Here is a 27,539-nt window from a genome sequence, read left to right as displayed (position 1 = left end):
GCTGGAGTGCAGTGGCACAAACACAGCTCACTGCAGCCTCAACTTCCTGGGCTCAAGGGATCCTTCCACTTAAGCCTCCCCAGTAACTGGGACCACAGGCCACACGTGTGGCACCATGCACAACTAATTTTTTTATTTTTTATAAAGATGAAGATCTTGCCATGTTGCCCAGGCTGGTCTCAAACTCCTGGGCTCAAGCAGTCCTCCCTCACTGATCTCACAAAGCACAAAGTGCTGGGATTTTATGGGCATGAACCACCATGCCCAGCCCCACTTCCTATTTTTGTAAATAAAGGTTTATTGGAATACAGCCATGCCAATTCACTTATGTTGCATCTATGACTGCTTTCATGCTACAGTGGCAGAATTGAATAGTTGTGCCAATGTGGCTTGCAAAACCTAAAATATTTACTCTCTGGCCTTTAACAAAATGAACTTTGCTTACCCCTATCCTAGAGTTACATTATGGATGTCTGTGATATGGGGGCAGGTCGATGTTTGTGTTCAACTTGGCAGAAATTTTAGCACAACATACAACTTAGACAGTCCATCACTGTGAATAGTGAAACATAGATCGTCCTCACTATCTAGATAAATGAGAAAAATGAAGTATTCCCTGAAGTTTAAGGAAAGTTCTGAGCCAACAATGCTATTTTTCAGTAGGCTCATTTGGTGCATTTTAAAAGCCTCTTCTGTGTGATCCCTGGGATATTGGAATTCATGGGGATCATGAGAAAGGGAAAGTTCTAGATTTTAGTAATCAATAGTATCCGAGTTATTTTCCTTAAAATAGGCATAGTCCCTTCTTTTTACATGGAAGAAAATGTTAAACATTAAATTATAATTAAAAATCAACGGATTGCACGATTAAACTGAATGGCATTCATGGTAAATGCGTGTCCCTGGTGAAACAGAACTAGGAGGCTGTGTTGGGAGACCCTCCCTCATCTTTGTGCAAAAATCCCCTGTTCCTCCAAGGACTCCTGGGGATAGCGAGTGGGGGAAGTAGAGGGAATCTGAGACACATATTTCCACATCTTATTTTGGCCCACCTCTCACTCAACAGGTAGGCCTGAAATTTGGTAAATGTTGTTTCTGATAATATTTTGAAGTTCTAATTAAAGGATTTTAGAAAACAAACGGATTCAGTTACATGGCAAATAGATTCACTAGATTTATTTTTTAAGTACAGTGAAATTCAATACATTTCAAAGTTGTATAAATAAATAGTTGAGTTTTTGTTTATTTTTTCCTTTCCAGACTGTGATTCTGGTCCTTGTTCACAACTGCTTTTGCAAAAAGCTAATCAGGCCACTTTAGGAAATTAGAAAGCTGTGACTAGATACCCCCATTTATATTTTTGGGCTGGGGCCAGAGTATAAGTAGAGGCCCACAGGTATAAGTACAGCACAACCCCCTTTTCTTCCCATATTTCCAAAATGCTGGCCTAGCCACTCATGGACACATACCCCTGGAAAAATTTTTTGGGAGAGGGGAAGAGGTCTGCCCAAGTGCTGAAAGTAGGCTTGGTGCTACTTGAGCAGGATCTTCCAGGTTCCTAGATGAGCATGGGCTAAGGCAGTGGGTATATGGATACTAGGTACATGTTTCCCCTTGACTATTCAACTATTCTGTGGACTTCTTGCTGTCTGGGGAGGGGCACAGCCAAAGGAGGCCAGAATGCGGTGCCTCTACAGCATATGGCGGGACTGGCTCTGAAGGTCCACCTTAGGACTGAGCCAGCAGTAAGGAAGATGCTGCGATCTGTGGCTTCTGTCTCTCTTTTTCTCTTTCTGGCTTAACATGCCTAGGATCAACACAGCTCATCACAGAATTATAAAGGAAGAAGAAAACATTTGAACAAGGATGATGATGTTACTAGGAGGAGGCCAGCAACAGAGAGCCTGAGGAAAGCCTGCCTTAGGTGCAACAATAACAAACTTGTTCTCCTATTCCAAGAACAGAGCATGTAGGAACCTCCCTCTCTGTAAGCAAGTAGGCTTCAAACTGGAGCCAATTCCTGCTGAGCTAAGAATGCAAACACCACTAGTTCAGGTTTACAACCCACCCTGGACAGGAATGAGGCGGGAGTTTCCTGCAGCCTAGGGTCTCAGCCCCTAACAGGATTCCCTTCCTGTCGAACACAGAGTAACACATAGAACGTTCTATGATGCCTGGTTTTGTCCCTGCAGATAACAACACCATCTCAGAACTCAGTTCCCTACATGAGGAGGACAGCAATTTCCGCCAATCTTTCTGTCAGATGAGAAGCAAGCAGTTCCCTGTGTCTGGGGACTTGGAGAGCAATCCTGACTACTGGTCAGGTGTCATGGGAGGCAGCAGTGGGGCAAGCCGCGGGCCCTCAGCCATGGAGTATAACAAAGAGGATCGAGAGAGCTTCAGGCACAGGTGATGGCTGTGAGGGGCAGGTCTGGTCGGTGTGAGGGGCAGGAGCTGGAAAGCAGGGTAGATCAGAGGCAAGGAAGATACCATCCAGTAGTATCTCTGTCTCCCATTCCAGGTTATCCTAACACATCTGTCTTTCTACAGGATATTGAACATCTCACATTTGTCAAGACAGGACACACTTGTGACAACATGTGTAGAATTATTCAAAACCTTTGAAATGGGTCCCCTAGACCCTTTAATGAACATTAATATATCTCTGCCCTTCTCATATTTTGATCCTATAACCTTTAAAGAATCCCACCCGTCATCTCACATCTTTTTTTTTTTTTTTTCTCGGTAGAGACAGGTTTTTGCCATGTTGCCCAGACTGGTCTTGAACTCCTGAGCTCAAGCGATCCGCCCACCTCGGCCTCCCAAAGTGCTGGGATTACAGGCATGAGCCATCATGCCTGGCCATCTCCCTCATTTTTGATCATTTGGTATATGAAAGATAAAATGCCAAACACTTCTCTTGCATTTAATTCTCATAACTCTAAAAGGCAGCTACTATTAATGTCCCCAATTTTAAGCTCGAAAAATGGAAACTTCCAGGTGCTAAGGCACTTACCCAGGTGATGTGGTCTCCCACAACAATTGTGGGAGGTTAAGATTTGCTATTCCCCCTAAATAGCTCCTTCACCACTCATCTGTCCTTTACCTTAAAGGACAGTCGACCTTGCCTTTCCCTTACAAATTGCAAGGGGCCCTCTCCCCTCCTGCCCCAGTAGGTAAATTGGCCCTCGGCTCTGAGGGAAGAAAAGGCCTCTCTGTGTGTCACCACACATTACAGGGATTCCTGGGACCATAAGTGTGTGTACTGACGACACCTGCGCTGGCTTTGAGGTTGGAGACGTGTGGCTGTCAACGAGAGGTCACAACATAATGACCAGAAGGCAGCCCCACGGTGTGTTGGTATTCCATAGGACACAGAATATGTTCTATCCACACGACTCCATTTTGATGCGTGGCACACAAGTGGGATAGACTCGGTTGCCCCCACTTGACGTTCTGGGGTGTGAGAGGAACCTGGAATGCTTCATCCAGCTTGGAGCGGAGCTAAGGCTCAGGCCGAGGTCTCCTGAGCGTAGCCCCAGGACACGATTGGTGATCTTGGAGCTCTGCTTCGAGCTCGAGGGAGGGACTGACCGTCTGACCCCCTCCTCCTCTGCCCGCAGCCAGCCACGCTCCAAATCCGAGATGCTGTCACGGAAGAACTTTGCCACGGGGGTGCCGGCCGTTTCCATGGACGAGCTGGCGGCCTTCGCTGACTCCTACGGCCAGCGGCCCCGTCGGGCCGAAGGCAACAGCCACGAGGCGCGGGGCGGGAGCCGCTTCGAGCGCTCGGAGTCGCGGGCGCACGGCAGCTTCTACCAGGACGACTCCCTGGAGGAGTACTACGGCCAGCGCAGCCGCAGCCGCGAGCCCCTGACCGACACCGACCGCGGCTGGGCCTTCAGCCCCGCGCGCCGCAGACCCACCGAGGACGCGCACCTGCCGCGGCTCGTGAGCCGCACGCCGGGCACCGCGCCCAAATACGACCACTCGTACCTGGGCGGCGCACGGGAGCGGCAGCCGCGGCCCGAGGGCGCCAGCCGAGGCGGCAGCCTGGAGACGCCGTCCAAACGGAGCGCGCAGCTTGGCCCGCGCAGCGCCTCGTACTATGCGTGGTCGCCGCCTGGCACCTACAAGGCCGGCTCGTCGCAGGATGACCAGGAGGACGCATCCGACGACGCGCTGCCGCCCTACAGCGAGCTGGAGTTGACCCGCGGCCCATCCTACCGTGGCCGCGACCTGCCCTACCACAGCAACTCGGAGAAGAGGAGGAAAAAGGAGCCCGCCAAGAAAACCGTGAGACTGCATCTGCCTCCCCTCCTCCGAGGGGGCTGAGCGGGAGCCGCCAGGCAGGGCGGGCAGTGTCGCTGTCCCGGGGCCGGGGAGGTGGCGAGGCGGGAGGGCCCTGCCTGGAGAGGCCACAGGGGCCTGCCTGGGCGAGTTCATCCGCGGATGGTAGGCTGGGGGCTTTTTCAACCTCACTCTGTCCAGGGTCAGATGAAGGAAGGAAGCAAGGGCTGGGAGAGTTGAAAAAGAAGAAGAAAGTTGAAGGCGTGTAGATGGTTTTACAGGGAGCATTAGGTATTTAACCAACTCGGAAGGGTTTAGTATCAGGGATTCCAGGAGCCATCACCACCAACGGCCCTTAGTGGGCTTCTGAGGTCTGTGTGCAGAATCTTCAATGCATGCTTCTATGTGCATTCCTCCCCAGCCCTGCTTGGGGCGAGGGTTTGTAACTTGCATCAGATTTTCAAGAATCCACATCCCAGAGAAGGGTAAGAGCCACTGCTGTTTGCCAAGGACAACTCAAAGGACAACTCATGTCTCCTCCTTTGATGTTTTATGGAGTGTAAAGTGTATTGTGCTTGTATATGCGAAGGAAATCCTTTGGTCCCTACCCAGTTCATTGTCTCTTTTGTAAGTGGTCTTATATAGACTTCATTATTTTCAAAATGCCAAGAGCTGCCTACTCCATCCCACAGCCCCAAAATGGGAGCCCTCGACCTCAGAGAAAGGTTGGGGGACAGTCACAAATGTCCACTGTGGGGTACCAAGTGCCTCTGACCCCCATGCTTTGGAGATCACTCTCCAAGCACAACTGCTTCTCCCCTTTGCAATTACCCTGCCTCCTTCTGTTTTTTATGAATCCAAGCTGGACATTTTCTTTAGTGTTTAGTATGGGGAGAAGGAATATGAACAGAAAAAAGTTTTGATACAATTAACCCTTCCAAAGGAATGCAGTGTATTTTATTTTTCTTTAAATAAAAAAATACAATAACCAAAGTACTATGAGTAGGGAAGACGCTTTCAAGCGATTTCAGGTTTATGGAATACCAACCACACTTGCTGTTGTGGAGTTCTAAACATAGTAGTTATCTATCTGAACTATTTTTCAGATAGACTGAAAAATACAAAGAAAATAGCAGGCTACTGAATTAACCTTGGGAGTTGGAACCAGGTTGTCCTTTGTAGACATACATAAATCATTCAGACTTCCAGGCCTTCAGTAGAAAGAAAAGGCAGTTGTTTCTGGGTATATGGACAGGAGTTAAGGCTGAGTTGACAAATCAAAGCTTGCTGTCCTCAGCACCCCTGACTTTCCTCTATGTGTCCTTTTGTTTCTTCTCCCTTGAATAGTGTGTCCTGCATAGGAAATGGTTATATTTGTTAGCTTCTTTCCTAGGTTTTTTTGGGGTACAAAGTAAATCTTGTGTAAGACATAATTCTGTGACCATGGAACTAAGCCTATCAGATGTACACTGGCTTTAGCCTCTATGAGGCTTGGGATCAACCATCACAGGTCTAATGAAAGGTTCTGAGAGTCAGGGGTACCTGGCACTGAACAGGTTATGGACTCTGCCCAGAGAGCCATCTGTTATGGGTTGTTTTCTTTAACTAGCATGTGGCTTAATGTTGGGCTCTTTCTGCTCTCTCCTAGAATGATTTTCCAACCAGGATGTCCCTTGTGGTCTGATGTTGTCAACATTTCTCTGGATGACGAGAAATGGACTATGGGGACAAGACACAAATCCAAGAGCCAGCAGACCCGGGACCTTCTCTGGCCATCACCTTGGAAGATTTGCTGACCTCTGCTTTGGCAAGGGATGGGAGGCAGCCTTTAAGGGAGGCTGATTTCAAACCTCTGTGCCCATCTAACTAGTTTGAGAAACTTACCAAGAAAGCAAGAATGTGCAAGAATATTCCTACATACAGAGTTTCTCAACTATAGCGTTTATCCTGCCCAACCTCCTCCCTTAACAGAACCAGGACTCCATTTACAATTCTGAAAGAGAGTTCGCTCTGGACTGCTAATCTCCAGAAATTGCCTATGCCTACAGTATGCTTTTCTATACCTCCTGTGCTATACTTAGAGACAGAAGAATTTATTACTACTATTAGAAGAAGGCCTGCTGACAAGGGAAGATAGCTTCAAGTCAAGATATACCTTTTATCCCCATCACTTTTCAGTCACTAGTCAATGACTGTTGTTACACTAAAATCAAAAGGCCTTTGGTGAGCTCAGTGACAGTGACCTCTGGTACAATCACAGAAATGACTTCAATTTGCTGTTCTGAATGACAATTCTTAAGTGGTTAGGACAAAGCAAAAGCCAGTATACCTTTTTGAAAAGCTGTCTAAGTGGTATTTCCTTTTCCATTCTGAGAACGTAAACTGCTTTTTCCTTTTCTGCTGCACATGTCAACATCTGAGTCTTAGACATTAAGGGCTCTTCTCTTCCTCCCCTCTCCTGGACTTTCCACAGATTGGTGCCACACACAGAGCCCTGCCTCCCTCTGCACTCGGATTAGATTGTCATCGGGTGCCTTGTGATAAATGCTTAAAATACACGCATGAAAGAGAGCAGGGAGAAAAGAGGAGAAAGCAGTAATGCATATAGAAAAGAATGAGAAGGAATTTAAGAGGGAAATAACATCGTCTCGTTATATTTTGAATGTGGACCATTTCACCCACAAACTTCACTCAATCTTTTCTGGTTTTGTGCTTCACTTACCATTCATTGTTTCTGCCATCCCAGTTCTGCCATTCTAGGACATGGGGGATGTGGAACATACAGCATTTGGCCTGACTAGTCTGCCACTATGGCTGCTTTCAAGAGATTAGAGATACTGCTTTCTCAGGAAGGAGTACTTCCTATTCCCACCCTTGCCTAAATGATAGATTTTGCCTGAATTCCAAAACTGGATTTCTGGATTTTGTCATTTGTGTAGATAACAAAAATGGCCACAACTTCCTTCTCATCAAGAGGTGCCGTCTTTTTTTCCTACCCCTTGAATCTGGAGTTGGCTGTGTGATTTGATTTAGCCAGTAGCCCAACAAATGTGACACAAGCAGAGACTTGAAAAGTTCTTGTGCATGGGGCTTGTCCTCTTTTGCTGCCCTTGGGAACCTTGCAACTACCACCAGGTGAACAAGCCTGGACTATCCTGCTGCATGACAAAAGAAAAGGGCCCAGTTACCCCATCACCCTATCTGACAGCCCATCAACTTTCAGCTGATTGCAGATATATGAGTGAGTCCAGCTAATACCAACAGAACTGCCTAGCTGAACCCAGCCCAAATTTCTGATTCCTACTCAAGGCATGAGAAGTTGATGCATTCTTTATGTTAATTTCTCTTCAAGAACAAACCTGACTCGTTCTTGTCTGAATGTTCATCCATGAACCCCTTACTCCATCCAAACTTGTGTTTCTCATAGCCTCCACTTTTGTTGACAGATTTTTATCAAAACTTTTCACCGTGCACTCTTGTGGAGTACATGTTTGGGTCAAATCAATGGAGGATAATGCTTGACTTTGCTATCCCTTAATCCAGCAGTGGTTTCTTCCCTGTCTGTGGATCTGTGGACAACCTCTGAAGAAGGTCTGTTCTTTAACATCTTTTTGGTCTTCTCCAGAGCCACCTTACTTGAGCTAGACCCTATTCTCAGAGTACCGTTCCTCTAGTATCCATTTGTACTTCATGACATTTCCAGAAAACGTCCTATGTTTGCAATGAAATAAAAAAGTGGCTGGGTGAGGGTCGGAGGGATGAGCTGGTATGTGTCATTGCTTGGAGAATTGACCTACGAAAGAATTTCCCTGTTGCTTTGGCCAGTCCCAGAGAAATCAGGAAAACAGTTGAACCCAGTGCTGGTACTTCCAAGGGCTGGAAGACACAAGCCATAACCCTGGTGCTGAGTTTTAGACTTGCTGGTGTCCCTGGCCTCTGAAAGCCTAGGTCTAGCCTGTCTGTGTGGACCCCAGTTCAGATGGAAAAGATGATAAAAAAACATTTCTTAGTCACCAGCTTTGGATTTCAACTTGCTCAGGCAAATTTGGAGAATATTGGGTAGCTGTGGTAGCTATTATTGCTTTATACTGAGCACTGTGTCAGGCTTTTCACCACCAAAGAGCCTCATAGCACCAGCTGCAGAGACCAAAAATAATGTTTTTTTTAAAAGCTAAAGACGTATGATTTTGGTGAAGGTTGAGGGTAGCAATGGGAAAGAATTAAAGAATTATTAAAATTGGAAACCTGCAATTCCAAAGACAACAAAACTATGGATAGACTGAAAAATACAAAGAAAATAGCAGGCTACTGAATTAACCTTGGGAGTTGGAACCAGGTTGTCCTTTGTAGAAATGCATAAATCATTCAGACTTCCAGGCCTTCAGTAGAAAGAAAAGGCAGTTGTTTCTGGGTATATGGACAGGAGTTAAGGCTGAGTTGACAAATCAAAGCTTGCTGTCCTCAGCACCCCTGACTTTCCTCTATGTGTCCTTTTGTTTCTTCTCCCTTGAATAGTGTGTCCTGCATAGGAAATGGTTATATTTGTTAGCTTCTTTCCTAGGTTTTTTTGGGGTACAAAGTAAATCTTGTGTAAGACATAATCTCAGTCCACTAGGACCCTGTAATTTAATAGGGGAAATAAGACATGCTCAAGAAAGGAGATTTTATACATAGAGTATGAAATAGTGCTATGGATAAATTATAATAAACCCAGAGATTTAGTTTTTTAAAAAACTTAAATGGGAATACTTTGATATTAAAGTGTTGTATGTGTTTGTCCATCATCCTATTTAAATATATGCTCGGTGATCTGAAAAGCCAGTATTCAAAAGTCTGAACTGGAAAGAGGTGAATTAGGATCAGGAAAGGGTGAGCAGCAGGGGTCCCAGAGGGATGACGCATAAGCTGCTGTACTTGCCTGTGAGTCACCACTGAGTCAGGAACATGCTGGAAGAGGGAGTGTGGATGCAGGTGGCAAGGAGGTGTCCCCTGGTAGATGAGCTGCTTCTCTAGGCCATGCATGGATTCATTAGGAAGTTGGAGACAATGGCCATGGACTTGGTGCATGTCAGCTATTCCATCCGAGCATGCTCACAGGGGAGCTCAGCATCAGCTGCTCCTGGAGCTCAGGTCCCATCTTTGCCAACACAGGGCAGGTCTCACGGAGATGCTAGGTCTCTCATCCCCCGTCTCATGATCCTCACTGTGCACTTGACATAGGATTAGGCATACTGGAGATGGGAAAAGGCTGCCACCCAAACCCAAGGCACCCGACCACATCTGTAAATATTTCGGAATAGTCCACAAAATTTCTCCATAGGTAATCTGATTAGATCTTGCCTTTGAGGGAAGCTGAAGTCACAGATATTGTTGTGATTTACCCCCCCACACACACCCAATTTTTTTTTAATAGGTGAAGAAACCATCACTGCCATTAATGAAGTCACAAACCGATTAGGTCTTTAGACTCCCAACCTCTGGATCTTTTCTGCTGATCAGTGTTTCCCAAAATTGCCTAACCATAAGAATTAACTTGATTGCTGCTGTTAAAAAGGTATTGTTGGACCCTGCCTTGGAGATTGATTGGGTGGGTCTAGAGCCAGACTTCACATTTTTCATATGCATTCCAGGAGACTCCTGAGATCAGATGCATTTGGAAATTGTTGCACTAAGTCATACCTCTGGTGTACTCCAAACAGCTAGTCCTGAGGCTTCCTTGGGCCTTAGAATTTTTTTCTTCAGATGTCCTGGTGAGGTCCCTCTCACTCCTTTGGGGCTGGCTGTGGTGAGTCTCTCAGAAGTCTGGCTGTGACGTGGATGGGCTCACCAGAGTATGGTAGTGGTAGTGGGAAAACAGGCAGAGAGAAAGGAGTGTCAGGAGCACTCCCAGGGAGCCTGTTGTAGATATTTCCATTCCCAGAATAGTGATCTATTGTGACAGTCTCAGAACAGACAACAAGAATTACAGGTAATTTTCTCATTCCCTTGATATATTTTTAGCAAAACTTAAATCATGAATAGAAGGAAAAGATGCCATTGGGGAAATGGAAAAACTCAATCATTTTATAAAGCATACAAATTATAAGGATGACTGGCCAATAGCACTTCCACGTTGGTCTTACCCAAAGTTGGGTGGACAAGAATAATAAAAGTCCTCATTATATATCCTTCCAAAATCAGATTTAAATGCCTCCAGCATGTTAATGGAAGTCTGAAATTGATTGATAGGATGTAGAAATCCAAATTCACTAAAATAGGGGGCCCCTACTTAGAGTCGTAGAAGGAAAAAGTGCCTGGCTTTTTTCTGCCAGTATCCTACCTCCTAGTCATCTGGTAAACTGATCTATGAAGCTTGAAGAAGGGGCTTTTAACATCAGAGTGGCACAAGGGCAATGTTGAGCTGCTTTAAGCAGCAGCCTGAGCTTTAGCACTATTTGAAGGGGAGAAGGTTAATACTAATAATATTTGTGTTATTTTTATGGCATATTACTGTTTACAGAACACTTTCTTTTCATCCCAGCATCAACTCCTGTGATAGAGGCAAGGCAGATGTTGTGGTCTTGTTACATAGAATGTAAAACTGAGGTTGAAAAATACTAAGTGACTTGTCGTAGTCAAATGGTTTTTAAAATTGTAAAGCCAGGCCTTCTGACTGTCTTGTCTAGGGATCTTTCCAATTCCTTAAATACCCATGGGACTGGAATCTGGATATTCTGATTCCAGTTTCTCTTCACAGCCAGACATCAGGTGAGAAGAGCCGTAGACTTGATGCTTGTTCATATGTCATGGATGTGGTGAAGCTCTATGAAGACAGACACTGTTGCTGCTTCATCTAGCTAAGCACCATTCATTCCTCAAGTGCTAATCTAAGAGGGAGTTGTGGCTTCACTCAAGGAGAGTTTCATTTTCTTTTTCTTCTTTTTTCTTTTTTTTTGAGACAGGGTCTTGCTCTGTAGCCCATGCTACAGTGCAGTGCAGTGGTGGTATCAGCTCACTGCAGTCTCAAAGTCCTGGGCTCAAGCAATCCTCCTCCCTCAACCTCCCAAGTAGGTAGGACTACAGGTATGTGCCACCATGTCCAGCTAATTTTTTTGTATGTTTGTTTGTAGAGATGGAGTCTAGCTATGTTTCCCAGGCTTGTCTCAAACTCCTGGCCTCAAGTGATCCTCCCACCTTGGCTGCCTAAAGTGCTGGTATTGCAGACATGAGCCACTGAACCCAGCTGAGAGCCTCATTTTCATTAGCTGTGCTATGAGGGGCAATATGTGCTTTAGGTTTTCTGGGGAATCCTTGCAGAGAAGTTTCTAAGCGAAACTACAGATTCATCTGGATTCAGAATTCCGGGCAGAAGCTGCTTAACAGCAAAAATCTGGCATCTTCACTACATTTTAAGATTTTAGGTAGAACTAAGAGGGATTAGATATAGAGAGACAAGGAATGTGAGAAGGAAAAAGATATAGTAGTTTAGCTAAATTTTTCTTAGAGTTTCTTGGTAGGGCTGGACATGAAGTAACTAGTCTGACTCATTTCTTCTGGGAAGGCCAAAAGAGACACAAATAGCTTCTCTTTTACCTTGACTTTAAGGAAACGCCGTTTTATTAACAAAAGTATTAGACACCACTGCATAAAAAATTTGCTTTGTGAGAATAAAGAACAAGGGAATAGAAGAGTGGGAAAGAGAAGGGTGAGAAATTAGCTTCGTGAGGGCCACCTGTCCGTTGTTTTTGTGCCTGTCCGTTGTTTTGTGCCTTGTGACATCAAAACTGAAATGTTTGTGTTACTGTCGTCCGTGACCTTTTTTTTCTGTGTCAGACATACAAATTGAATTTGGTTTTAATGTTTTAAACTAAATAAAGAATTCTTACCTACATTTGTTACCAAGAACTCATAATTAACACAACTATAGTTAATCATGATCTGACATTCAATGGCCTCAGCAAGAGAAAGAATCATGATACATGTCCTCCTCTGATTGTTGTAAGTACAGTAATAGAGGAATACATATTGCGGGGTTACAGAGGGGGCTGGTACTGACAGAGCAAAAGGTATGTTTTTATAGATTGTAATAAGCTAGATAAATTCTGTTGTCACTCTTACTGCTCTCCACAGACTGTGTAACATTCAGAAGGAGATGAGGGGTAGGAAAGGTGGTTGGATAACCAAGGTGATGGTACCTAGCTCATTTCCAAGACGGGCACAAGCATGTGCCTGCTAGAAATTACACTTGAGGAAGGCAGGAAGGAAGCTATTCATGGGAGGACATTTTAAGTTCTGTAAAGATTTGAGAAATTCCACAGCACCATACTTAAGAGGAGGTAATTAAAAACCTTTGTTAGCAAAAGAATTGATAAATATCTCAGAGGACTATTAATCCTGTTTTGGATGGCTAAGCCCTCTCAAGGGAATTCCAAATTTTAGGGGCCTTGTCAAGCAGAAAATCTGTTTTTCCTTGAAGCATCTGGGCTCAATTTTTTTCTTTAAGTAGTTAACTTAAAAATGTTAACATGTAGATTTAAAGACAGACTCTAAAACAGTTTAAGTCTGATTACCTCCTCTGGATTTTGTATTATTTTGTCTTATGTTTTAATTCCATCTTGGTTTTTCAGCTTTATAAAATATTTTTGTTTTTATTTATAAAGTATTTTTTAGAATCACCCACGTTTTTTCTGCACATCTTTTTTTTCTGTATTTCAGATCTTCCTTTTGAAATATTTTCTTTTTGAAGGAAGTTTACTTCAGTAATGATTTGTTGGTAGGATACTCATCAGTCTTTGTTGATTTAAAAGTCTTTATTTCATTCTTGTTCTTGAAAGATAATTTCACTGGTTATGATTCTAGATTGATAGTTATTTTCTTTCAGGATATTGAAGTTATTATTATACTCCCTTCTGACTTTTATTTTTGCTTTTGAGAAGTCAATTAATTACCAGTTTAATTATCCTTCCTATTAGTCTTATCTCTCTGGCTGTTTTAAAGATTTTTTTTTGTCTCTAGTGTTCTTTGGTTTAATTAACATGTGACCAGGTGTGGATTTCTTTTTATTTATCCAGATTAGGATTTGTGGTGTTTCTTAAATCCGTGGATTGGATTTCCCATTAAATATGGAAAACTCTCAGCTATTAACACATCAAATATTTCCTCTTCTTTTTAAACTCTCTCTTGAGAATTCCAATTAAGCGTTAGATTTTTTTTCATTCTATGCCCCATATTGTTTAATCTGTATTTTGTATTTCCTTTCTTTGTGTCTTCTGTTCTCTATTCAGGTAAATTTCTTCAGGTTTATCTTCCAGCTCACTAATTTTCTTTTCAGCTACCTCTAATCTCCTTTCTTTGAGTTTTAATTTTAATTAATATATATTTCATTTCTAGGAGTTTAGTTCTTTTTCAAATCTGCATAGTCCCTGTTGATAGTGTCTGTGGCTTACTCTTTTTTTTTTTTTTACAGTGCCCCTTATTTATCTGAATATCTTAAAGATACTAACTTAAAATTTTACATCCAGTAATTCCAATATCTACAGTCTTTACGAGTCTAATTTTAGAGTTTGTTACTTGTGCTAACTTTCATTCACAGTGTTTTGTTTCTTTAGGGGTTTTATAGTTTTTTATTGTAAGCTCATGTGTGGTGCAATGCCATATTACATTGTGCCGTCAAGAAAAACCTTTCCTGCTTCTTATCTGCCTTCCGTTTCTCCATGATGACTCTATAGATACACAGCAACCCTGGGGGACCTAGGAAGAATGAATGATTGAGTAAAGGAGAAATAAGTGTGCTAAATGGGAAAAAATGAAAAACGCACACATACATGCATTTCTTTCTAATGCAACCTCTAGACTGCAAACAAAAACTTAAGATGGGGAGGACAAGAGGCTTTAACTTTACATATTCTTTAGAGTTTGATAATATAAGAGAATAGCTGTCTTAATTATAGACATAGACTATTTTAGGGTTTAAAAGTGAACAGAAGACTCTTAATTGTTGTTAAGAGTGGCCAAATAAATTATAGATATAGATTTCATTCAAGAGGCAAGGAAGGCTGGGCACTGTGGCTCACACCTGAAATCCCAACAGTTAGGGAGACAAAGGTGGGAGGATAGCTTGAGCCAGGAGTTCAAGACCTGCCTGGGCAGTATAGCAAGACCCCATCCTCCACAAAAAGGTAAAAATTAAGACAAAAAAAAAAAAAAAGCAAGGAAGGACTAGACTCATAGGATGGATTAAAATTAGGCAAAACAAATAATTCATTTTTCCTTATGATTATCTAATTCTAATCCAATTTTTATAGGTTTTCATTTCAAGAAATAAGAAGTAGGCTAATTTCAGGTTCTCTTAGAAAATCTTGGCAGAGACATCCTAATCACATTCATCACACCACTTAGGTGAAAATTATATTTTCTGCTGAATTGGTTATAAGCATTTCCTGAATGCTTATCAGGTGGCCTAAGATGACTCACCAAAAACGGCATGAGGTGTAGAAGTAGCTAGGAAGTCGCTCAGAGGTGAGTGAGTTAGTCTGACACGCCATCTAGTGGCACACGTCCAAGAGAATGACTATTGCTAACCTTCCAGTATTGGGTGGAGGTGTGCCTGACATTAGTTAAGGGATGTGTTTTTGAAAAGCTACTTATGAATTTATATAGCTTATTTTAATGCTATATATGAATTTTTATATATGAATTTGTTTTTTGAAAAACAAATTAAGTGCATTAGGAGTTCTTTCTTTAAAAGTGATATGTTTTTCTTACACTTTGCAAGTTTAGAACTTGCCATATTATGTTTTTGAGGCAGGCTTCTGTGGGTATAATGTGGGGAAAACCATGAGGTTTTTGCTTGGGATCAAGTGAGATTCAGGTACATGCCTTTTGTAATTTAAAGCTATTTTAAAGTGTGCTTTTAACACCATTGAATTACAATTGCTTTCTGAAGTCAGGTCAAGACGCTGATTCTGCAGAATTATGGTGAAGTCAGTTTCTCTTTAACAAGCAAAAACTATGTCATCAAACTGTACAACCAAAGGACCTAAATAGTCCATTCCCCAGTCTTCAGCTGTACAAAGATGAATCAATCTCTCTGTCTCTTGTTCTCTCACTGTCTCTAAAAAACAAGCAGAGGAGAAAATTCCAGAGTCTTATGTTAAAACACTTTACTTAAAAAAAAAAAACAATCCTTGCTCTCTGGAGATATTTTCTCATGTTTTGTTACAAATTTTGTGTAGAAGCATAGCTACAATGGACTTTTTCTGGCTCTTTTTCTTTCCCTGAGATGTTAATGTCCAGTAGAGCAAAGCTAGAGGAATACACACACACACACACACACACACACACACACACATGTATACACACACATATATATGTCACTTTCTATTAACATTGTTTTTTAGAAAAACCCTTTGTTCAACTGAATGTAGTTAAATTATAATGGACATTAATACCCAACCCCACCCTCCCAGCCTCTTCGTGTTGCTGGTATGACTTAGGCACCTAAAATGTTTGGTTGCAAATGATAGGAAGATGACTCAGACTAGCTTAAGAACAAGAAAAGGAGAAATGGAGCTCATCTATTAGGGAGATCCTGGAGTAGCTCACAGGCTGGAAGAAGAGCTGTAGGAACTGAGAACAAACCTGGGTCTCAATGTAGTAAGATTCCCTGTCCATCATCCACACCTACTTGTATTTTTACATCAATACATTTTCTCAGTGAGGATAGACTTAACTCCAAAAGGCACGAATATAAGCCACTAGCAGTCTGAGAGTCACAACTTTCCAGCTCATTTGACCAAGCAGGCAAAAGGCTTATACTCATGAGAACAATCCTGGAGAAAGACTGTGGTCAACTCATATTGAGTCATGTGCCAATATCTGAGCTAATCATGTGGCCAGAGATGTGGCAAGTCTGTTTATGACCAGGAAGGTGAGACTGCGATGGACTGGATAGTGGGATAGGAAGATCTCTCCAAACAGAGAAGAGAGGTGTTATTAACAGAGGAAGTGGGAATATCAATGCTGGGTAGACAAAACACACAACACCAACAGCTATCTGCTACTGCATCCAGAAAGATTCTTTATCTGCAGCCACAGAGCCCTGGACAACCAGCCTTTCTGACTTCCTTTTGTTGCCAGTTCCCTCACACATATTATTCCTACTCAAGGCTTCAGGGAGGCTGTTTTTACCGCAGTTCAGTGACAAATCCTACCAGAGCCTTCCACACACCAGTGAATATCCTTGGTTATACTTGTCTCATTCTGAATTTAGAAAGCCATCTCTGTGTCACTGCCTTCATTAGAACCTTTCATCTCCCTGTATTCTTCTGGTACCCTCATTTCTTCTCTCCTACTTCCTGTTGTCTCCTAATTATTCACCTTCTACTTTTTTTTGTTAGAGGTTCTAGACAGTTTCAAGAAAAATACTTGATGCTGGGCAAGGTGCTTCTGCCTTCCTCTCTAAGTTCCATAGAACAGGGGACATGTTGCTTCTCTGTTGCTATGGACTGAGTGTTTGTGTCTTCCCCAAATTTTTATGTCAAAACCCTAATCCCGAATGTGATGGTATTTGGGTATGAGGCCTTTGGGAGGTGATTAAGTCAGGAGGGTGGAGCTCTTATGATGGAATTAGTGTCCTTATAAGAAGAGACAGGAGAGAGAATATTTCCTCTCTTTCTCTGCCATGTGAAGATAAAGCAAGACATCTGTCTGCAAACCAGGAAAAAGACCTTCACCAGGAACTGAATGTATTGGTGCATTGAGCTTGGACTTCCCAGATTCTAGAACTGTGAGAAATAAATTTCTGATGTTTAAGCCACCTAGTCTATGGTATTTTTGTTACAGCAGCCTAAAGTGACTAAAGACAACTATCCACCTCTTCATTCTTTTCTGTATAAGCAGGAAAGGAGAATACATGGATTCCTTGAGTGTCTGAAGTTCATCATGCCACATTTCACAGTGTAAAGTAAGTGTTGGCCGGGCGCAGTGGCTCAAGCCTGTAATCCCAGCACTTTGGGAGGCCGAGACGGGCGGATCACGAGTTCAGGAGATTGAGACCATCCTGGCGAACACGGTGAAACCCCGTCTCTACTAAAAAAATACAAAAAAAAAAAAACTAGCCGGGCAAGGTGGCGGGCGCCTGTAGTCCCAGCTACTGGGGAGGCTGAGGCAGGAGAATGGCATGAATCCGGGAGGCGGAGCTTGCAGTGAGCTGAGATCCGGCCACTGTACTCCAGCCTGGGCGACAGAGCGAGACTCTGTCTCAAAAAAAAAAGAAAAAAGAAAAAAAAAGTGAGTGTTTACGCACCCCACATTCTCTTTTCTGGTCCTACACCTTTTACTTCCTGTTCTCAGGGATGGCCAGGATGTTTGTGCTTCCGTCTCTCATGTGAAGGAGAACATGTGACTTGGGCAGAGTCCTTTCTTTGCATCTCAGCTTCAGACCAAAGCAGCCTTCTCTAACATGGTTAGCAGAAACCCTGCATTTTGGGAGGTGGTTGTTCTTTGGTGAGCTCCCATTTAACTCGTAGCCTTTATGTATGTACAGCATTGGTCATGGAAGAATAGGACTGTGTCACTCAAAATATAATTTTTACATTAGATTATATGACTTTTAAAATACATTTTCTTAAAAAAACTTACTAATTGCTTCCAAACAACCAATATCTCACATTCCTCTGATTACTGATTACCCATGATATTAAACTTTCTTTCCATTCCAGAATTTAATACAGGAATTCGACAAAATATTGAAAATGTTTTAGCATATTTACAGCAGCAGATTCCGGAGTGGGGAGACTCCATTTATTAAGAGATGTTCCCTCAAAAGAAATGAACAACAGGCCTCCATGAAGAGAACTTGGAGAGTGCTCATTGTTCCGTGGTGATTCTTGAGATATAAATAACTCTATCACATGAAGGTGGATTTTCACAGTGATCCAAACTCAGGTTACTCACAATAGGCCGTGGGGAATTTTCTAAAGGAAACCTCTTCTCCAGACACTTGAGGGCTCTTGTGTACATTTTCAGTGCTTCAGAGAGAAACGTCTTCAAGAACTGGCAAACAGCTGTTCATCACAGCAAATATATTTCTCATTCCAAGGAACTCATCAACACATTTTTTTCCTCTCTCTCTCTCTCTCAAGGAAGTTCGGAACTAAATAGAATGATTTAAATTCTTGACTTAAGGAGACCAGCAGCTTTGATAATGCTGCCAAATTATCCTCACAGTATCAGAAAGAAAAAAATTGACCTAAAGACTTGCGCTGTAAGAATTGTAAATGGTGAAAGGGAGCTACTTAACCCTGGTTTTTGGTAGAGGGCAGTCTGGCAGTGGGCAGTGCTGACCTGCACAGAGGACAGGAGAAATGGGGCACTGGGCTGCATGCCATGGAGGCCCTGAACTGATGGGTGGCTGGGCCCCCTAGGTCCAGGCAAAACACTAGCGCATCACACAGTTCATTCGTGAGGGTGAGCCTGAGGGTACACCTGAACTCTCACATACAGCCACGTCATATCTTGATAAGGACTCTCAGTCATGAAATTCCAGACCTCCAAATGTTTCCCAAGCAGAAAACTCAAATAGCAAGTGGTTCAGTTGAAATTAAGATACCTGGCAAGACTGATTGTGCCACTTTCTGCTTAAAACCCTTCTGGCTCTCCATAGTCTTTTTCACGTAGTGTCAGGTGCCTTAGAACACGCAAAGCTCTTTATGATCCCACCCCTTTCTGCCATCACAGTTTCATTGCCAGTCTCTACCTCTACTTCTCTTCTTTTCTACTTCTTTGCTGTGCTGTAATATGCAGAAACATTTGTAGAGCTTGACTACACTGTGTTGTTCTGTGCCTCTGTTCCTTTATTGCAGAATACCTTCCTCCCCCTCTCTGAGCACTTTCTTACATACATTTTAAGATTCAGGTTGGATGTTGCATCTTTTAGGAAGCCCCACTCCCACCAGGCTGAGCTAAGAGCCCCAGATCCATGCTTCCTCTGCAGTGTTCGCCCTGTCACCATGTTCAATGCATGAACACAAAATGATCTGTTTTTGCGTCTGGTTACCCACTGGAATGCAAGTTCTTTGAAAGTATTCTTTTTTCTTTTTTTTTTGGTATCTTTCATACCACTGTGGTATGTGGCACGCAGTAGGTCTTTTAGTGTGAGCTTAACTAAACCAAAATGAGATCATTTAATGATATCCTGAGAGCTCTGACCTCAGGAAGGCTGCAGAGCAGGCACTCCCATGCAGGTTGAATAAGTGCAAACACTTTTACATCCAGGTCACATCTTGGCCAGTACAAATGATCTCAGTCACTTTAAGGCTTTCAGCTTAGCCATCCCCTAGAACAGAGGTTTGAAAACTTTTCAAAGGGACTTGCCAAAAAACTGATTCCTTTCACTTGTAAGCCATGGGCAACAGAGATTCTGAGATAGTACGGCCACAGATTTTGGAAGTAGAAATACCAGAGGCCCTCTATCAGTTTCCAGCCTTGGCTGCTCACTCCAACTGATGATCTATTTGTAGCTCTAGAGGTTCTAAATGATGCTGTGGCTGGGACATGAAGGAGGCAACCAGTTCAAAAGCTGTCTGTGTGTGTTTTTATCAGCACACACAATTACTATTCCCAAGCTCTAGAGAACCACAAAAAAGTATAAGCTATGTGTATAAGTTAGAGACATCAGGGTTGGACAACTCAGGGGGGCCTGGAAAACATCCTGTCGAGGTAGAGGGGAGGGTAAGTCACTGAACTACTAGAGAAAGCTACTTAATATCGGGTAGACCCTGGGTCTGCTTCCTCTCCACCATATCTGAGCCTCAGTTTCATTTAGTTTAAAAGGTAACAAATCAGTGTGATAGGTAGAAAATGTAAATGTTATGAGCACTCCTCAAACTCTTTCTTCTTCAGTGCACATCAAATGCTGAACAGCTGGCTCAGCTTCTGCGATTTTGTGGTATTAAACGATATAATGGGTTCACAAGGAAAGAATCCAGTGGAACCTGGCTCAGCTCAATTGAGTTACATGGAACCAGCTGACCATGGGAGAGAAGAGGATAAAAGAGATCATGGCCAGGATGGGCTAGGAGAGTTTGGAGAGGAAAAAAAAGTAGATTTTGAGTATAGCCAGTATTTATGTGAGATTTTAAGAGAGAGATAAAAAGAAGCTTTTAAAGTTTTTAAATTTTTATTACGAATACAATCCCCTTTGGGATTTTTGAGAGACTTTAGTATGTGCAATATAGGGCCATAGGTTAAAGTGGTTATAACAATATTTAAAAGTCTCCCCTCTGAGTAAGGCCTTTATCTTGTTACCTAGCACAAAAGGATTTTTTCTCTTGCAGTGTTTTTGAGGAGGTGTCTCCGTGCTTGGCATGAAAACCAGGGGAAGAAAATACAAGATGCCCTACTGTGTACAATGAAGTGGGGTTTTGGAAGATGTGCTCCAGAGAACGGCCTCTGGACCCCCACAATCTCCCCATGTTACACAGACTCTCTCTGACTCCTGTGATCTGGCCCTGGCTGTCCTGGAATACTACCCTCTACTCCAACAGAATTTTAAATTGTTCCACAGCGTATTTATGTACATTGTTATCTGATCCTCTGAGTAAAGCAAAACAGGCATGATTTTCTCTGTTTTACAAAGGGAATAGTCAAGACCACAGAGAGAAGAATGACTTCTCAAGGTGGTTTAGAAAACAACAACAAACAGCAAGTGGAATGGGAGCTAGCATCCAGATCTCCTGAATCCTTGTTCATTATTCCCCATGGCAGTCAGTTCTTGCTTTGTAAACAACTATGGAGATTGTAGAAGCTCATATGAAAAGGGGGTGCAATGAACAGGAAGTATGGATTAAAAAAGTTTGGGACTCTGAGTGTCAATTGATACAGTGCAAGCAATGTGGCTGCCTGCTTACTAACATGCAGTGGTGAGAAGGGCCTGCAGATCCACTGGCAGAGGGCAGGTTCAGAGTCACACCCAAGAGAGATCTGTAGACCAGGGCAATGGGCCAGATCTAACAAGATGAAATGAGAAGGGATAAATGCAAAATCTCACATTTGGATCTGAAAGATAATTGCACAAGGACAAGATGGGGAGACATTGCTTAGGATACTCTTATCCTTTTATTCAACTTATTTTTAAAAGTATTTCTTGGGCGCTAATCATGTCTATACAATGGTTTGGCACTGAGCTTACAGCAGTGAATAAGATTAAGACAAATAAGACCGCCTACCCTTATGGAGCTCAAACTCCAGCGAGGGAGACAGGCAATACACAAATAATCAAATGATTTCATAAAATGATCAGTGTTGAAAATAACTCAGGATCATGGACATTGACTGTTAAGAGGAGGAAAATATTAGAAGGGTGGTCAGAGAAGGCCTCTCAAAGGATGGGACATTTTCAAACTGTTACTTGAAGGATAAGAAAAAAACCGAGATTGAGAGGACCATCGGACAGAGTTCCAAGGAAAGGGAGAACGAGTGAACAGTGCTTGAGGTAGGCATGATTTCAGAATGTTTGAGGAACAGAAGGGAAGCCATCGTGGTTCAAAATCAGTGAACAAGGAAGGATGTAGGAGCTGATGTGTGAGAGGCTACAGGGGCCCCCAACATCATCTAGATCATTTAGGCTGAGAAGGCCATTATAAAGATGCCAGACTGCTAGGCATCCTCCCCAAATCTCTTCTCTTTTTCATCCTTGGAAAAAGACTCTTATCTGGATAGCTAACCAGAGACTAAATTTCCCTGCCTTCCTTATTGTGAATTGTGGCCATGTGACTAGAGTTATTGCCAAAGGAATGTGAACAGAAGAGATATGTGCAACACCCACCTTACTTGACTGCAGAGAAATTACTTGCCTTTAACTTCCTTCCCTTGAGTGACCAACCATGCGAATAAGGACAAAGTACTGGCCTTAGGCATGGTGGAGCAACAAGATGGGAGGAACCTGGCTCCCAGATGAGCTCATGGAGAACTGGCCTGCCTGGTTGGACTAAGTGAAAGAGAAATATACTTCTCTCTTATTTAAGCCACTCTATTTTGAGGTCTTTATTATAGTGATATAGTCTTTACTGTAATTAAATCAGTGAGAAATGTGGACTTTTTTCTAAGTTGGAAACCATTAGAAAGTTTCAAACAGATGAATGACGTGACCTATGTTCGAAAAAGATCATTCTGACTTCTGTGTGGAGAACAGATTACAGGAAGACGAGAGTGGAAGAAATGAGAACTGTTGGAGGGTGAATGCAGATTTTATGTGAGGGACAGTGGAATAAGATGATGGCAGTGGAGAAGGATATACAGGATAGATTATGAATGTATTTTGGAGGTAGAGCAAATAGGCTAGTTGATTTATTCAATTTTGGAGACAGTGAAGGAAAAGGAAAAAAAATATGATTCCTAGGTCTCTGACTTGAATAACTAATGAAACAGCAGTGGAATTTCTTGAGGTGGACAAAACTGAAGTGCAGGCTAGGATAGGATGGTTTGACTACAAAACAAACCTCAGAAAACTTGACATAAACTGGCAAAAACAATAAGGACATTTATTAGCCTACAAAATGTAGAAGAGGCTACAATAATTGGTTGTTCCAAAATTTAAATATGTTACCAACGTCATCGTTTTAACTCTACTCTTTGCCATCCAAGTTTAAGCTTCATTCTAAAGCTGGTTCCTCTTGTGGTCGGTGACCGAGACAATGTGTTTCCTCACTCACCTCCAACAAGGAAGAGAGAAGTCATTTCTCTAATTATATAATACAAGTCTTGGTAGCCTGAACTTTCTGACTTAGCTTGTTGTGTTCTGATTGGCTTAGATGAATAGGGAATAGACTTGGAGTTACTGCTCTCTGAGTCATAGCTGATGCATAGAGGACAGTATATGACACCCAGGCAAATTCAGGTTCTGTTGGGAAGGACTGGAAAAAGGATTGATTCGGAGTTTATATTATGCACTTTAATTCTTTGTTTCTTCTTCCTAATCTGTAAAGTGGGGAGAGAGATATGTGCAGCCTTGGCAGACAGAGGAGGTCCAGGATCTCACAGAAAAAGAGGGATTTTTGCATCTGTCAAAAGAAAGAAACTGGCTGGGCCTGGTGGCTCATGCCTGTAATCCCAGCATTTTGGGAAGCCGAGGCAGGTGAATCACCTGAGGTCGGGAGTTTGAGACCGGCCTAACGAACATGGAGAAACTTCATATCTACTAAAAATAAAAAATTGGCTGGGTGTGGTGGCACATGCCTGTAATCCCTGCTACTTGGGAGGCTGAGGCGGGAGAATGGCCTGAACCCGGGAGGCGGAGGTTGCAGTGAGCTGAGATCACGCCACTGCACTCCCACTAAAATCTCTCTGGCACCAAGGGGGAAGGTCACTCCCATAATATCAAAGGGATCCATATGACAAAAGTGCTGCATGGATGAGGTAATGTGAATGTCAGTGGCTGTATTTTGTTAACACAGATAACTGTCTGCAACCAATGAGTCTAAGCAGCCCTGTGGGGAACTAGGGAAGAAGGCAGCAAAATAAAACCCTGCTGGCCCTGGTTTTTGTGTTTTAGAAATCCAGTCTTTTGGCCTGTGACAGAGTGATCACAGAGGATTCTAAAACTGTCTCCCTTTTAAAAGTCACATCTATAACATTTGAGAAATCAGGCCTTGAATCTAAAAAATCAAATTGGGACAGTGCCATCGAGGGCAAAAGGAGCCTTGGTTCAGGATGAGGGAGGGAAGAGGAGAGGACCAGCAAGAATAATGTCTTGGTGTCAAAGCCTCACCTGCTCTCCAGGCAGACAGATTCTCTGGTTGGGGGGCTTTCTTGGTTGTCATTCTATGAATAAGAAACTTGTTCAAAAGCTGTTCATAGTTGGCCATGGAGACGAGCTGTAGAAGTTCTTAGTTAACGTTTGTAATAACCCTGAGGCACCCAGTGATCCTAAGGTTGATGTGGATCCGGCCATCTGTTTTCCCCCAAGAGGAAGGGAGCAGAGTTTATTTTCAATCATCGGTATTGCTGCCAAGAACCCGAGAAACTCGGGGAATGTGGAGCATTTGGGGCACTGCTCAATTAGTTTGCGTTAGATATACAGAGTGTGAGCCCCTTGTAGCCCCGGACTGTACTTCCAGGCCACCAACTGATTGCTAAAAATGGAAGGTGACCAAAGAGACCAGACAAAGCTATAAAGCTATTGGGGCTCTGCTTCTGCTTTTGAGTGTGCTTTTGGTGTGCTCCACCAATCATCTCGTATTCTTTCAGGAAGAGCTTGGTCTAGGGATTTTAAACATCACAGTAAATAGTTACAAAAGTAGAATGAAGAAGGTGGGAAAATCCAAAGCAAACAATTTTTCATTTAACCTTAGAAATAAACTGGAGTTTTAACCTAAAACTAACAGTAACTTAGAACTACCCTTACCACCCCACCAAACAAAAGGTCCACCCTTTCATCTATTGTTTTCTACCTCTGTTGGTGGCCTCATCAACTGCAGTTAATTAATACAAGTCTTAGGAATCATCACAGACTTCGCTTACTTTCTCACCCCAGTACAGGAGTCAAATGTCCCGGTCCCAGGGTCAGACTGCCTGAATTCAAATCCCATCTTTGCCACTTTCCGGGTCTGTGAATTAAACAAGTTACGTATCCTTTCTGAGCTGTAGTTTACCCATCTTTGAATATGGATAACAACCCTATCTGCTTCATAGAAAGAAACAAATATTAGAGAATATTATAATTATCCAAGCACTTACTGAGTCCTGTTGATTTTACCTTTTCAATATCTGTTGTATTTGTTATCTATGGCAATCTCAAAGTGTGTGCAATGAGATGAAAGGTTTTATTTGTGGGGGCAGGATGCTTGGAGAAAAGAAATCAGAGAGCAAAAGAATAGTGGGAAATGGAAAAGGGGCAGACATAAACAACTCAAGAGTTTTTGAAGAGGATTATGGGTGAGGCAGCCCTGGGGTGAAGGGCATGAAAGATGGCAATAGAGAGAAGGAGGCTGCCATGGTGGGCATGAAAGGGTAGCAATAGAGAGAAGGAGCCTGCCGTGGAGTGCACGAAAAGAGAGCAATAGAGAGAAGGAGGCTGCCATGGGCAGCATGAAAGGGTAGCAATAGAGAGAAGAGAGGCTGGGAGGCTGACCTGAGTGTGGAACTTTGGAGAGAGATATATACTGACATTCGAATGACCTGGGTGTCTTACTGAAAATGCAAATTAGGATTCAGCACAATTTGGGTGGGGCCTGAGATTCTGCATTTCTAGCAGCCTCCCAGATGATGTCAATTGTACTGGATTTTAAATGATTCAAAGTATGAAGAGAGTAGAGCCAATCCTTGCATTGTCCTTTGACCTATGTAGCCATCTTTGGAACTCTCACAGATCTGTTTGCATTCTGCTCTCATGGAGCTTGTCCCAGAATAATTCTTCATCTTCCCCTACCCTCTTGTGGATATTCATATAAGTACCAGAGCAAGGAGAAGAGGGGTGGTATTGAAAAAAGCTAATATATACATATTTTGAAATGATTTTAAAAGCAAATCTAAATGCTTGAATGTTTGATGTCAACTTAGCCGTAAAATATGAAGAAATATTTGATTTTCTGAAATCCAGCTTTTTCTATGAACAAGTTCTTGAGAGGACGGCAAAAAGGTCCATGGCTCATCTTGAATCTGCTAACTCCTGTCAGCTTGTAAAGTGAAATAGGTTAGCTCCTCAATTACAGCTTACACAATCACCTAATCAAAAGAATTTGGTTAGCATGTGCATGTTCAAATTCCCCCAGACTGTAAACTCCTTGAGGATAGCAATCATGTCTTTTTCTTTTTCTTTTCTTTCTTTCTTTTTTTTTGAGATGGAGTCTCATTCTGTCACCCAGGCTGGAGTACAGTGGCATGATCTTGGCTCACTGCAACCTCTGCCTCCCAGGTTCAAGCAATTCTCCTGTCTCAGCCTCCTGAGTAGCTGGGACTACAGGTGCCCGCCACCCAGCCAATTTTTGTATTTTTAGTAGAGATGGGGTTTCACCATATTGGTCAGACTGGTCTCGAACTCCTACACCTCAGGTGATCTGCCTGCCTTGGCCTCCCAAAGTGCTGGGATTACAGGTGTGAGCCATTGCACCCAGGCAATCATGTCTTTTTCATCTTTTTGTTATTATCATAATTATTGGTTTTTTGAGACAGGGTCTTGCTCTGTCACCCAGGCTGAAATGCAGTGGGGCAATCATGGCTTACTGCAGACTTGACCTCCCAGGCTCAAGGGATTCTCCCACCTCAGCCTCCCAAGTTGTTGGGACTACAGGTATGTGCCCCCATGTCTGGCTAATTTTTTTTTTTTTTAATGGGATCTCCCTGTGTTGTACAGGCTGGTCTTTGAGCTCCTGGCTTCAAGCAATCTACCTGCCTTGGCCTCCCAAAGTGCTGAGATTACAGGTGTCAGCTACTGCATCTGGCCTCCTTTTTGTCTTTGTATCCTTAACACTAAGTACATACTAGGGACCCAAATATTTGTTAGGAAAAAAGAAATGAATGTCTTTGGCATTAAGAAAAGTAAATGATCTCATCATGTTATATCATGTACACATGATAAGAGAAATAGCATGCAAAGTTTCAGAGTGTGCCCTCCTCATCCAGAAGAGGTGGAAAGATTGTCAGATGAAAAACTGGTGAGAGCGGAAGATACATTACACACCAGGTAGGGAGGGTGTGCTTTGAGTCACCTGGTTATCCAGCCATTCTGGACCTTTGGCTGGATACAGGCTGGAAGAGTTCTGGGAGCTACTTTGGGCCAGGGTAGGAAGACCATGAAGAGAAAAGAATAGCTTTGGGGTGGAGTTTTGGTAGAAAAGACAAAGACATAGAATGATCTGCAGAGTCGGAGGAAAGTGGATGTGGGGAGCAAGGGGCTTTAGGGAACCCTGAGGCAGAAATATTTCTATTTCAACATCCTGTATATGGAACACTTCTAAATCTTTGTCTCCAGCCTGGACTCTCTCCTGAATTCCACCTGCACTGCTTTCTAGACATCTCAATCCTGAAGACAATAGACTCTTCAAAATCAACAGGCATAACACCAAATTCGTGCCCCAACTAGACTTCATGTCCTATAGGTGTCTTATGCTGTTTAATCTAGAAACTATGGAGTCATTGTCAACTTGTTTTCTTTCATTGTGCAGTGCAACCCTGATGCTAGCTACCCAGAATGAGTTCAAATGTCACAGGTTAAGGGCACATTCCACCACAAGACTGCCCTTACTTCAGATGCCAGCTGCAAGCTTAAGGGT

The 27,539-nt window shown here is 42.8% G+C and overlaps 1 protein-coding gene across 4 annotated transcripts in view; it reads left to right on the top strand.

Annotated features, from left to right (window-relative positions):
• Positions 1-12,160, top strand: part of ILDR2 (immunoglobulin like domain containing receptor 2) — a 62,590-nt gene extending 50,430 nt beyond the window's left edge. For 3 of the 4 annotated variants that reach the window (XM_033196910.1, XM_033196909.1, XM_033196907.1), the window contains 2 exons: positions 2,193-2,409; positions 3,624-5,176. In XM_033196910.1, coding sequence (XP_033052801.1) covers positions 2,193-2,409; positions 3,624-4,335 — 929 coding nt within the window. In that variant the 3' untranslated portion in view covers positions 4,336-5,176. Of the gene's footprint in view, positions 1-2,192; positions 2,410-3,623; positions 5,177-5,938 lie in introns of those variants that run through there. The other variant, XM_033196908.1, reaches the window with a different exon arrangement.
• Positions 12,161-27,539: the final 15,379 nt, after the last annotated feature.

The sequence above is a fragment of the Trachypithecus francoisi genome, unplaced genomic scaffold (assembly GCF_009764315.1).
Source record: "Trachypithecus francoisi isolate TF-2019V2 unplaced genomic scaffold, Tfra_2.0 Lachesis_group5, whole genome shotgun sequence".
Taxonomy (NCBI): Eukaryota; Metazoa; Chordata; class Mammalia; order Primates; family Cercopithecidae; genus Trachypithecus; species Trachypithecus francoisi.
This window is presented reverse-complemented; position numbering and strand designations above follow the sequence as displayed.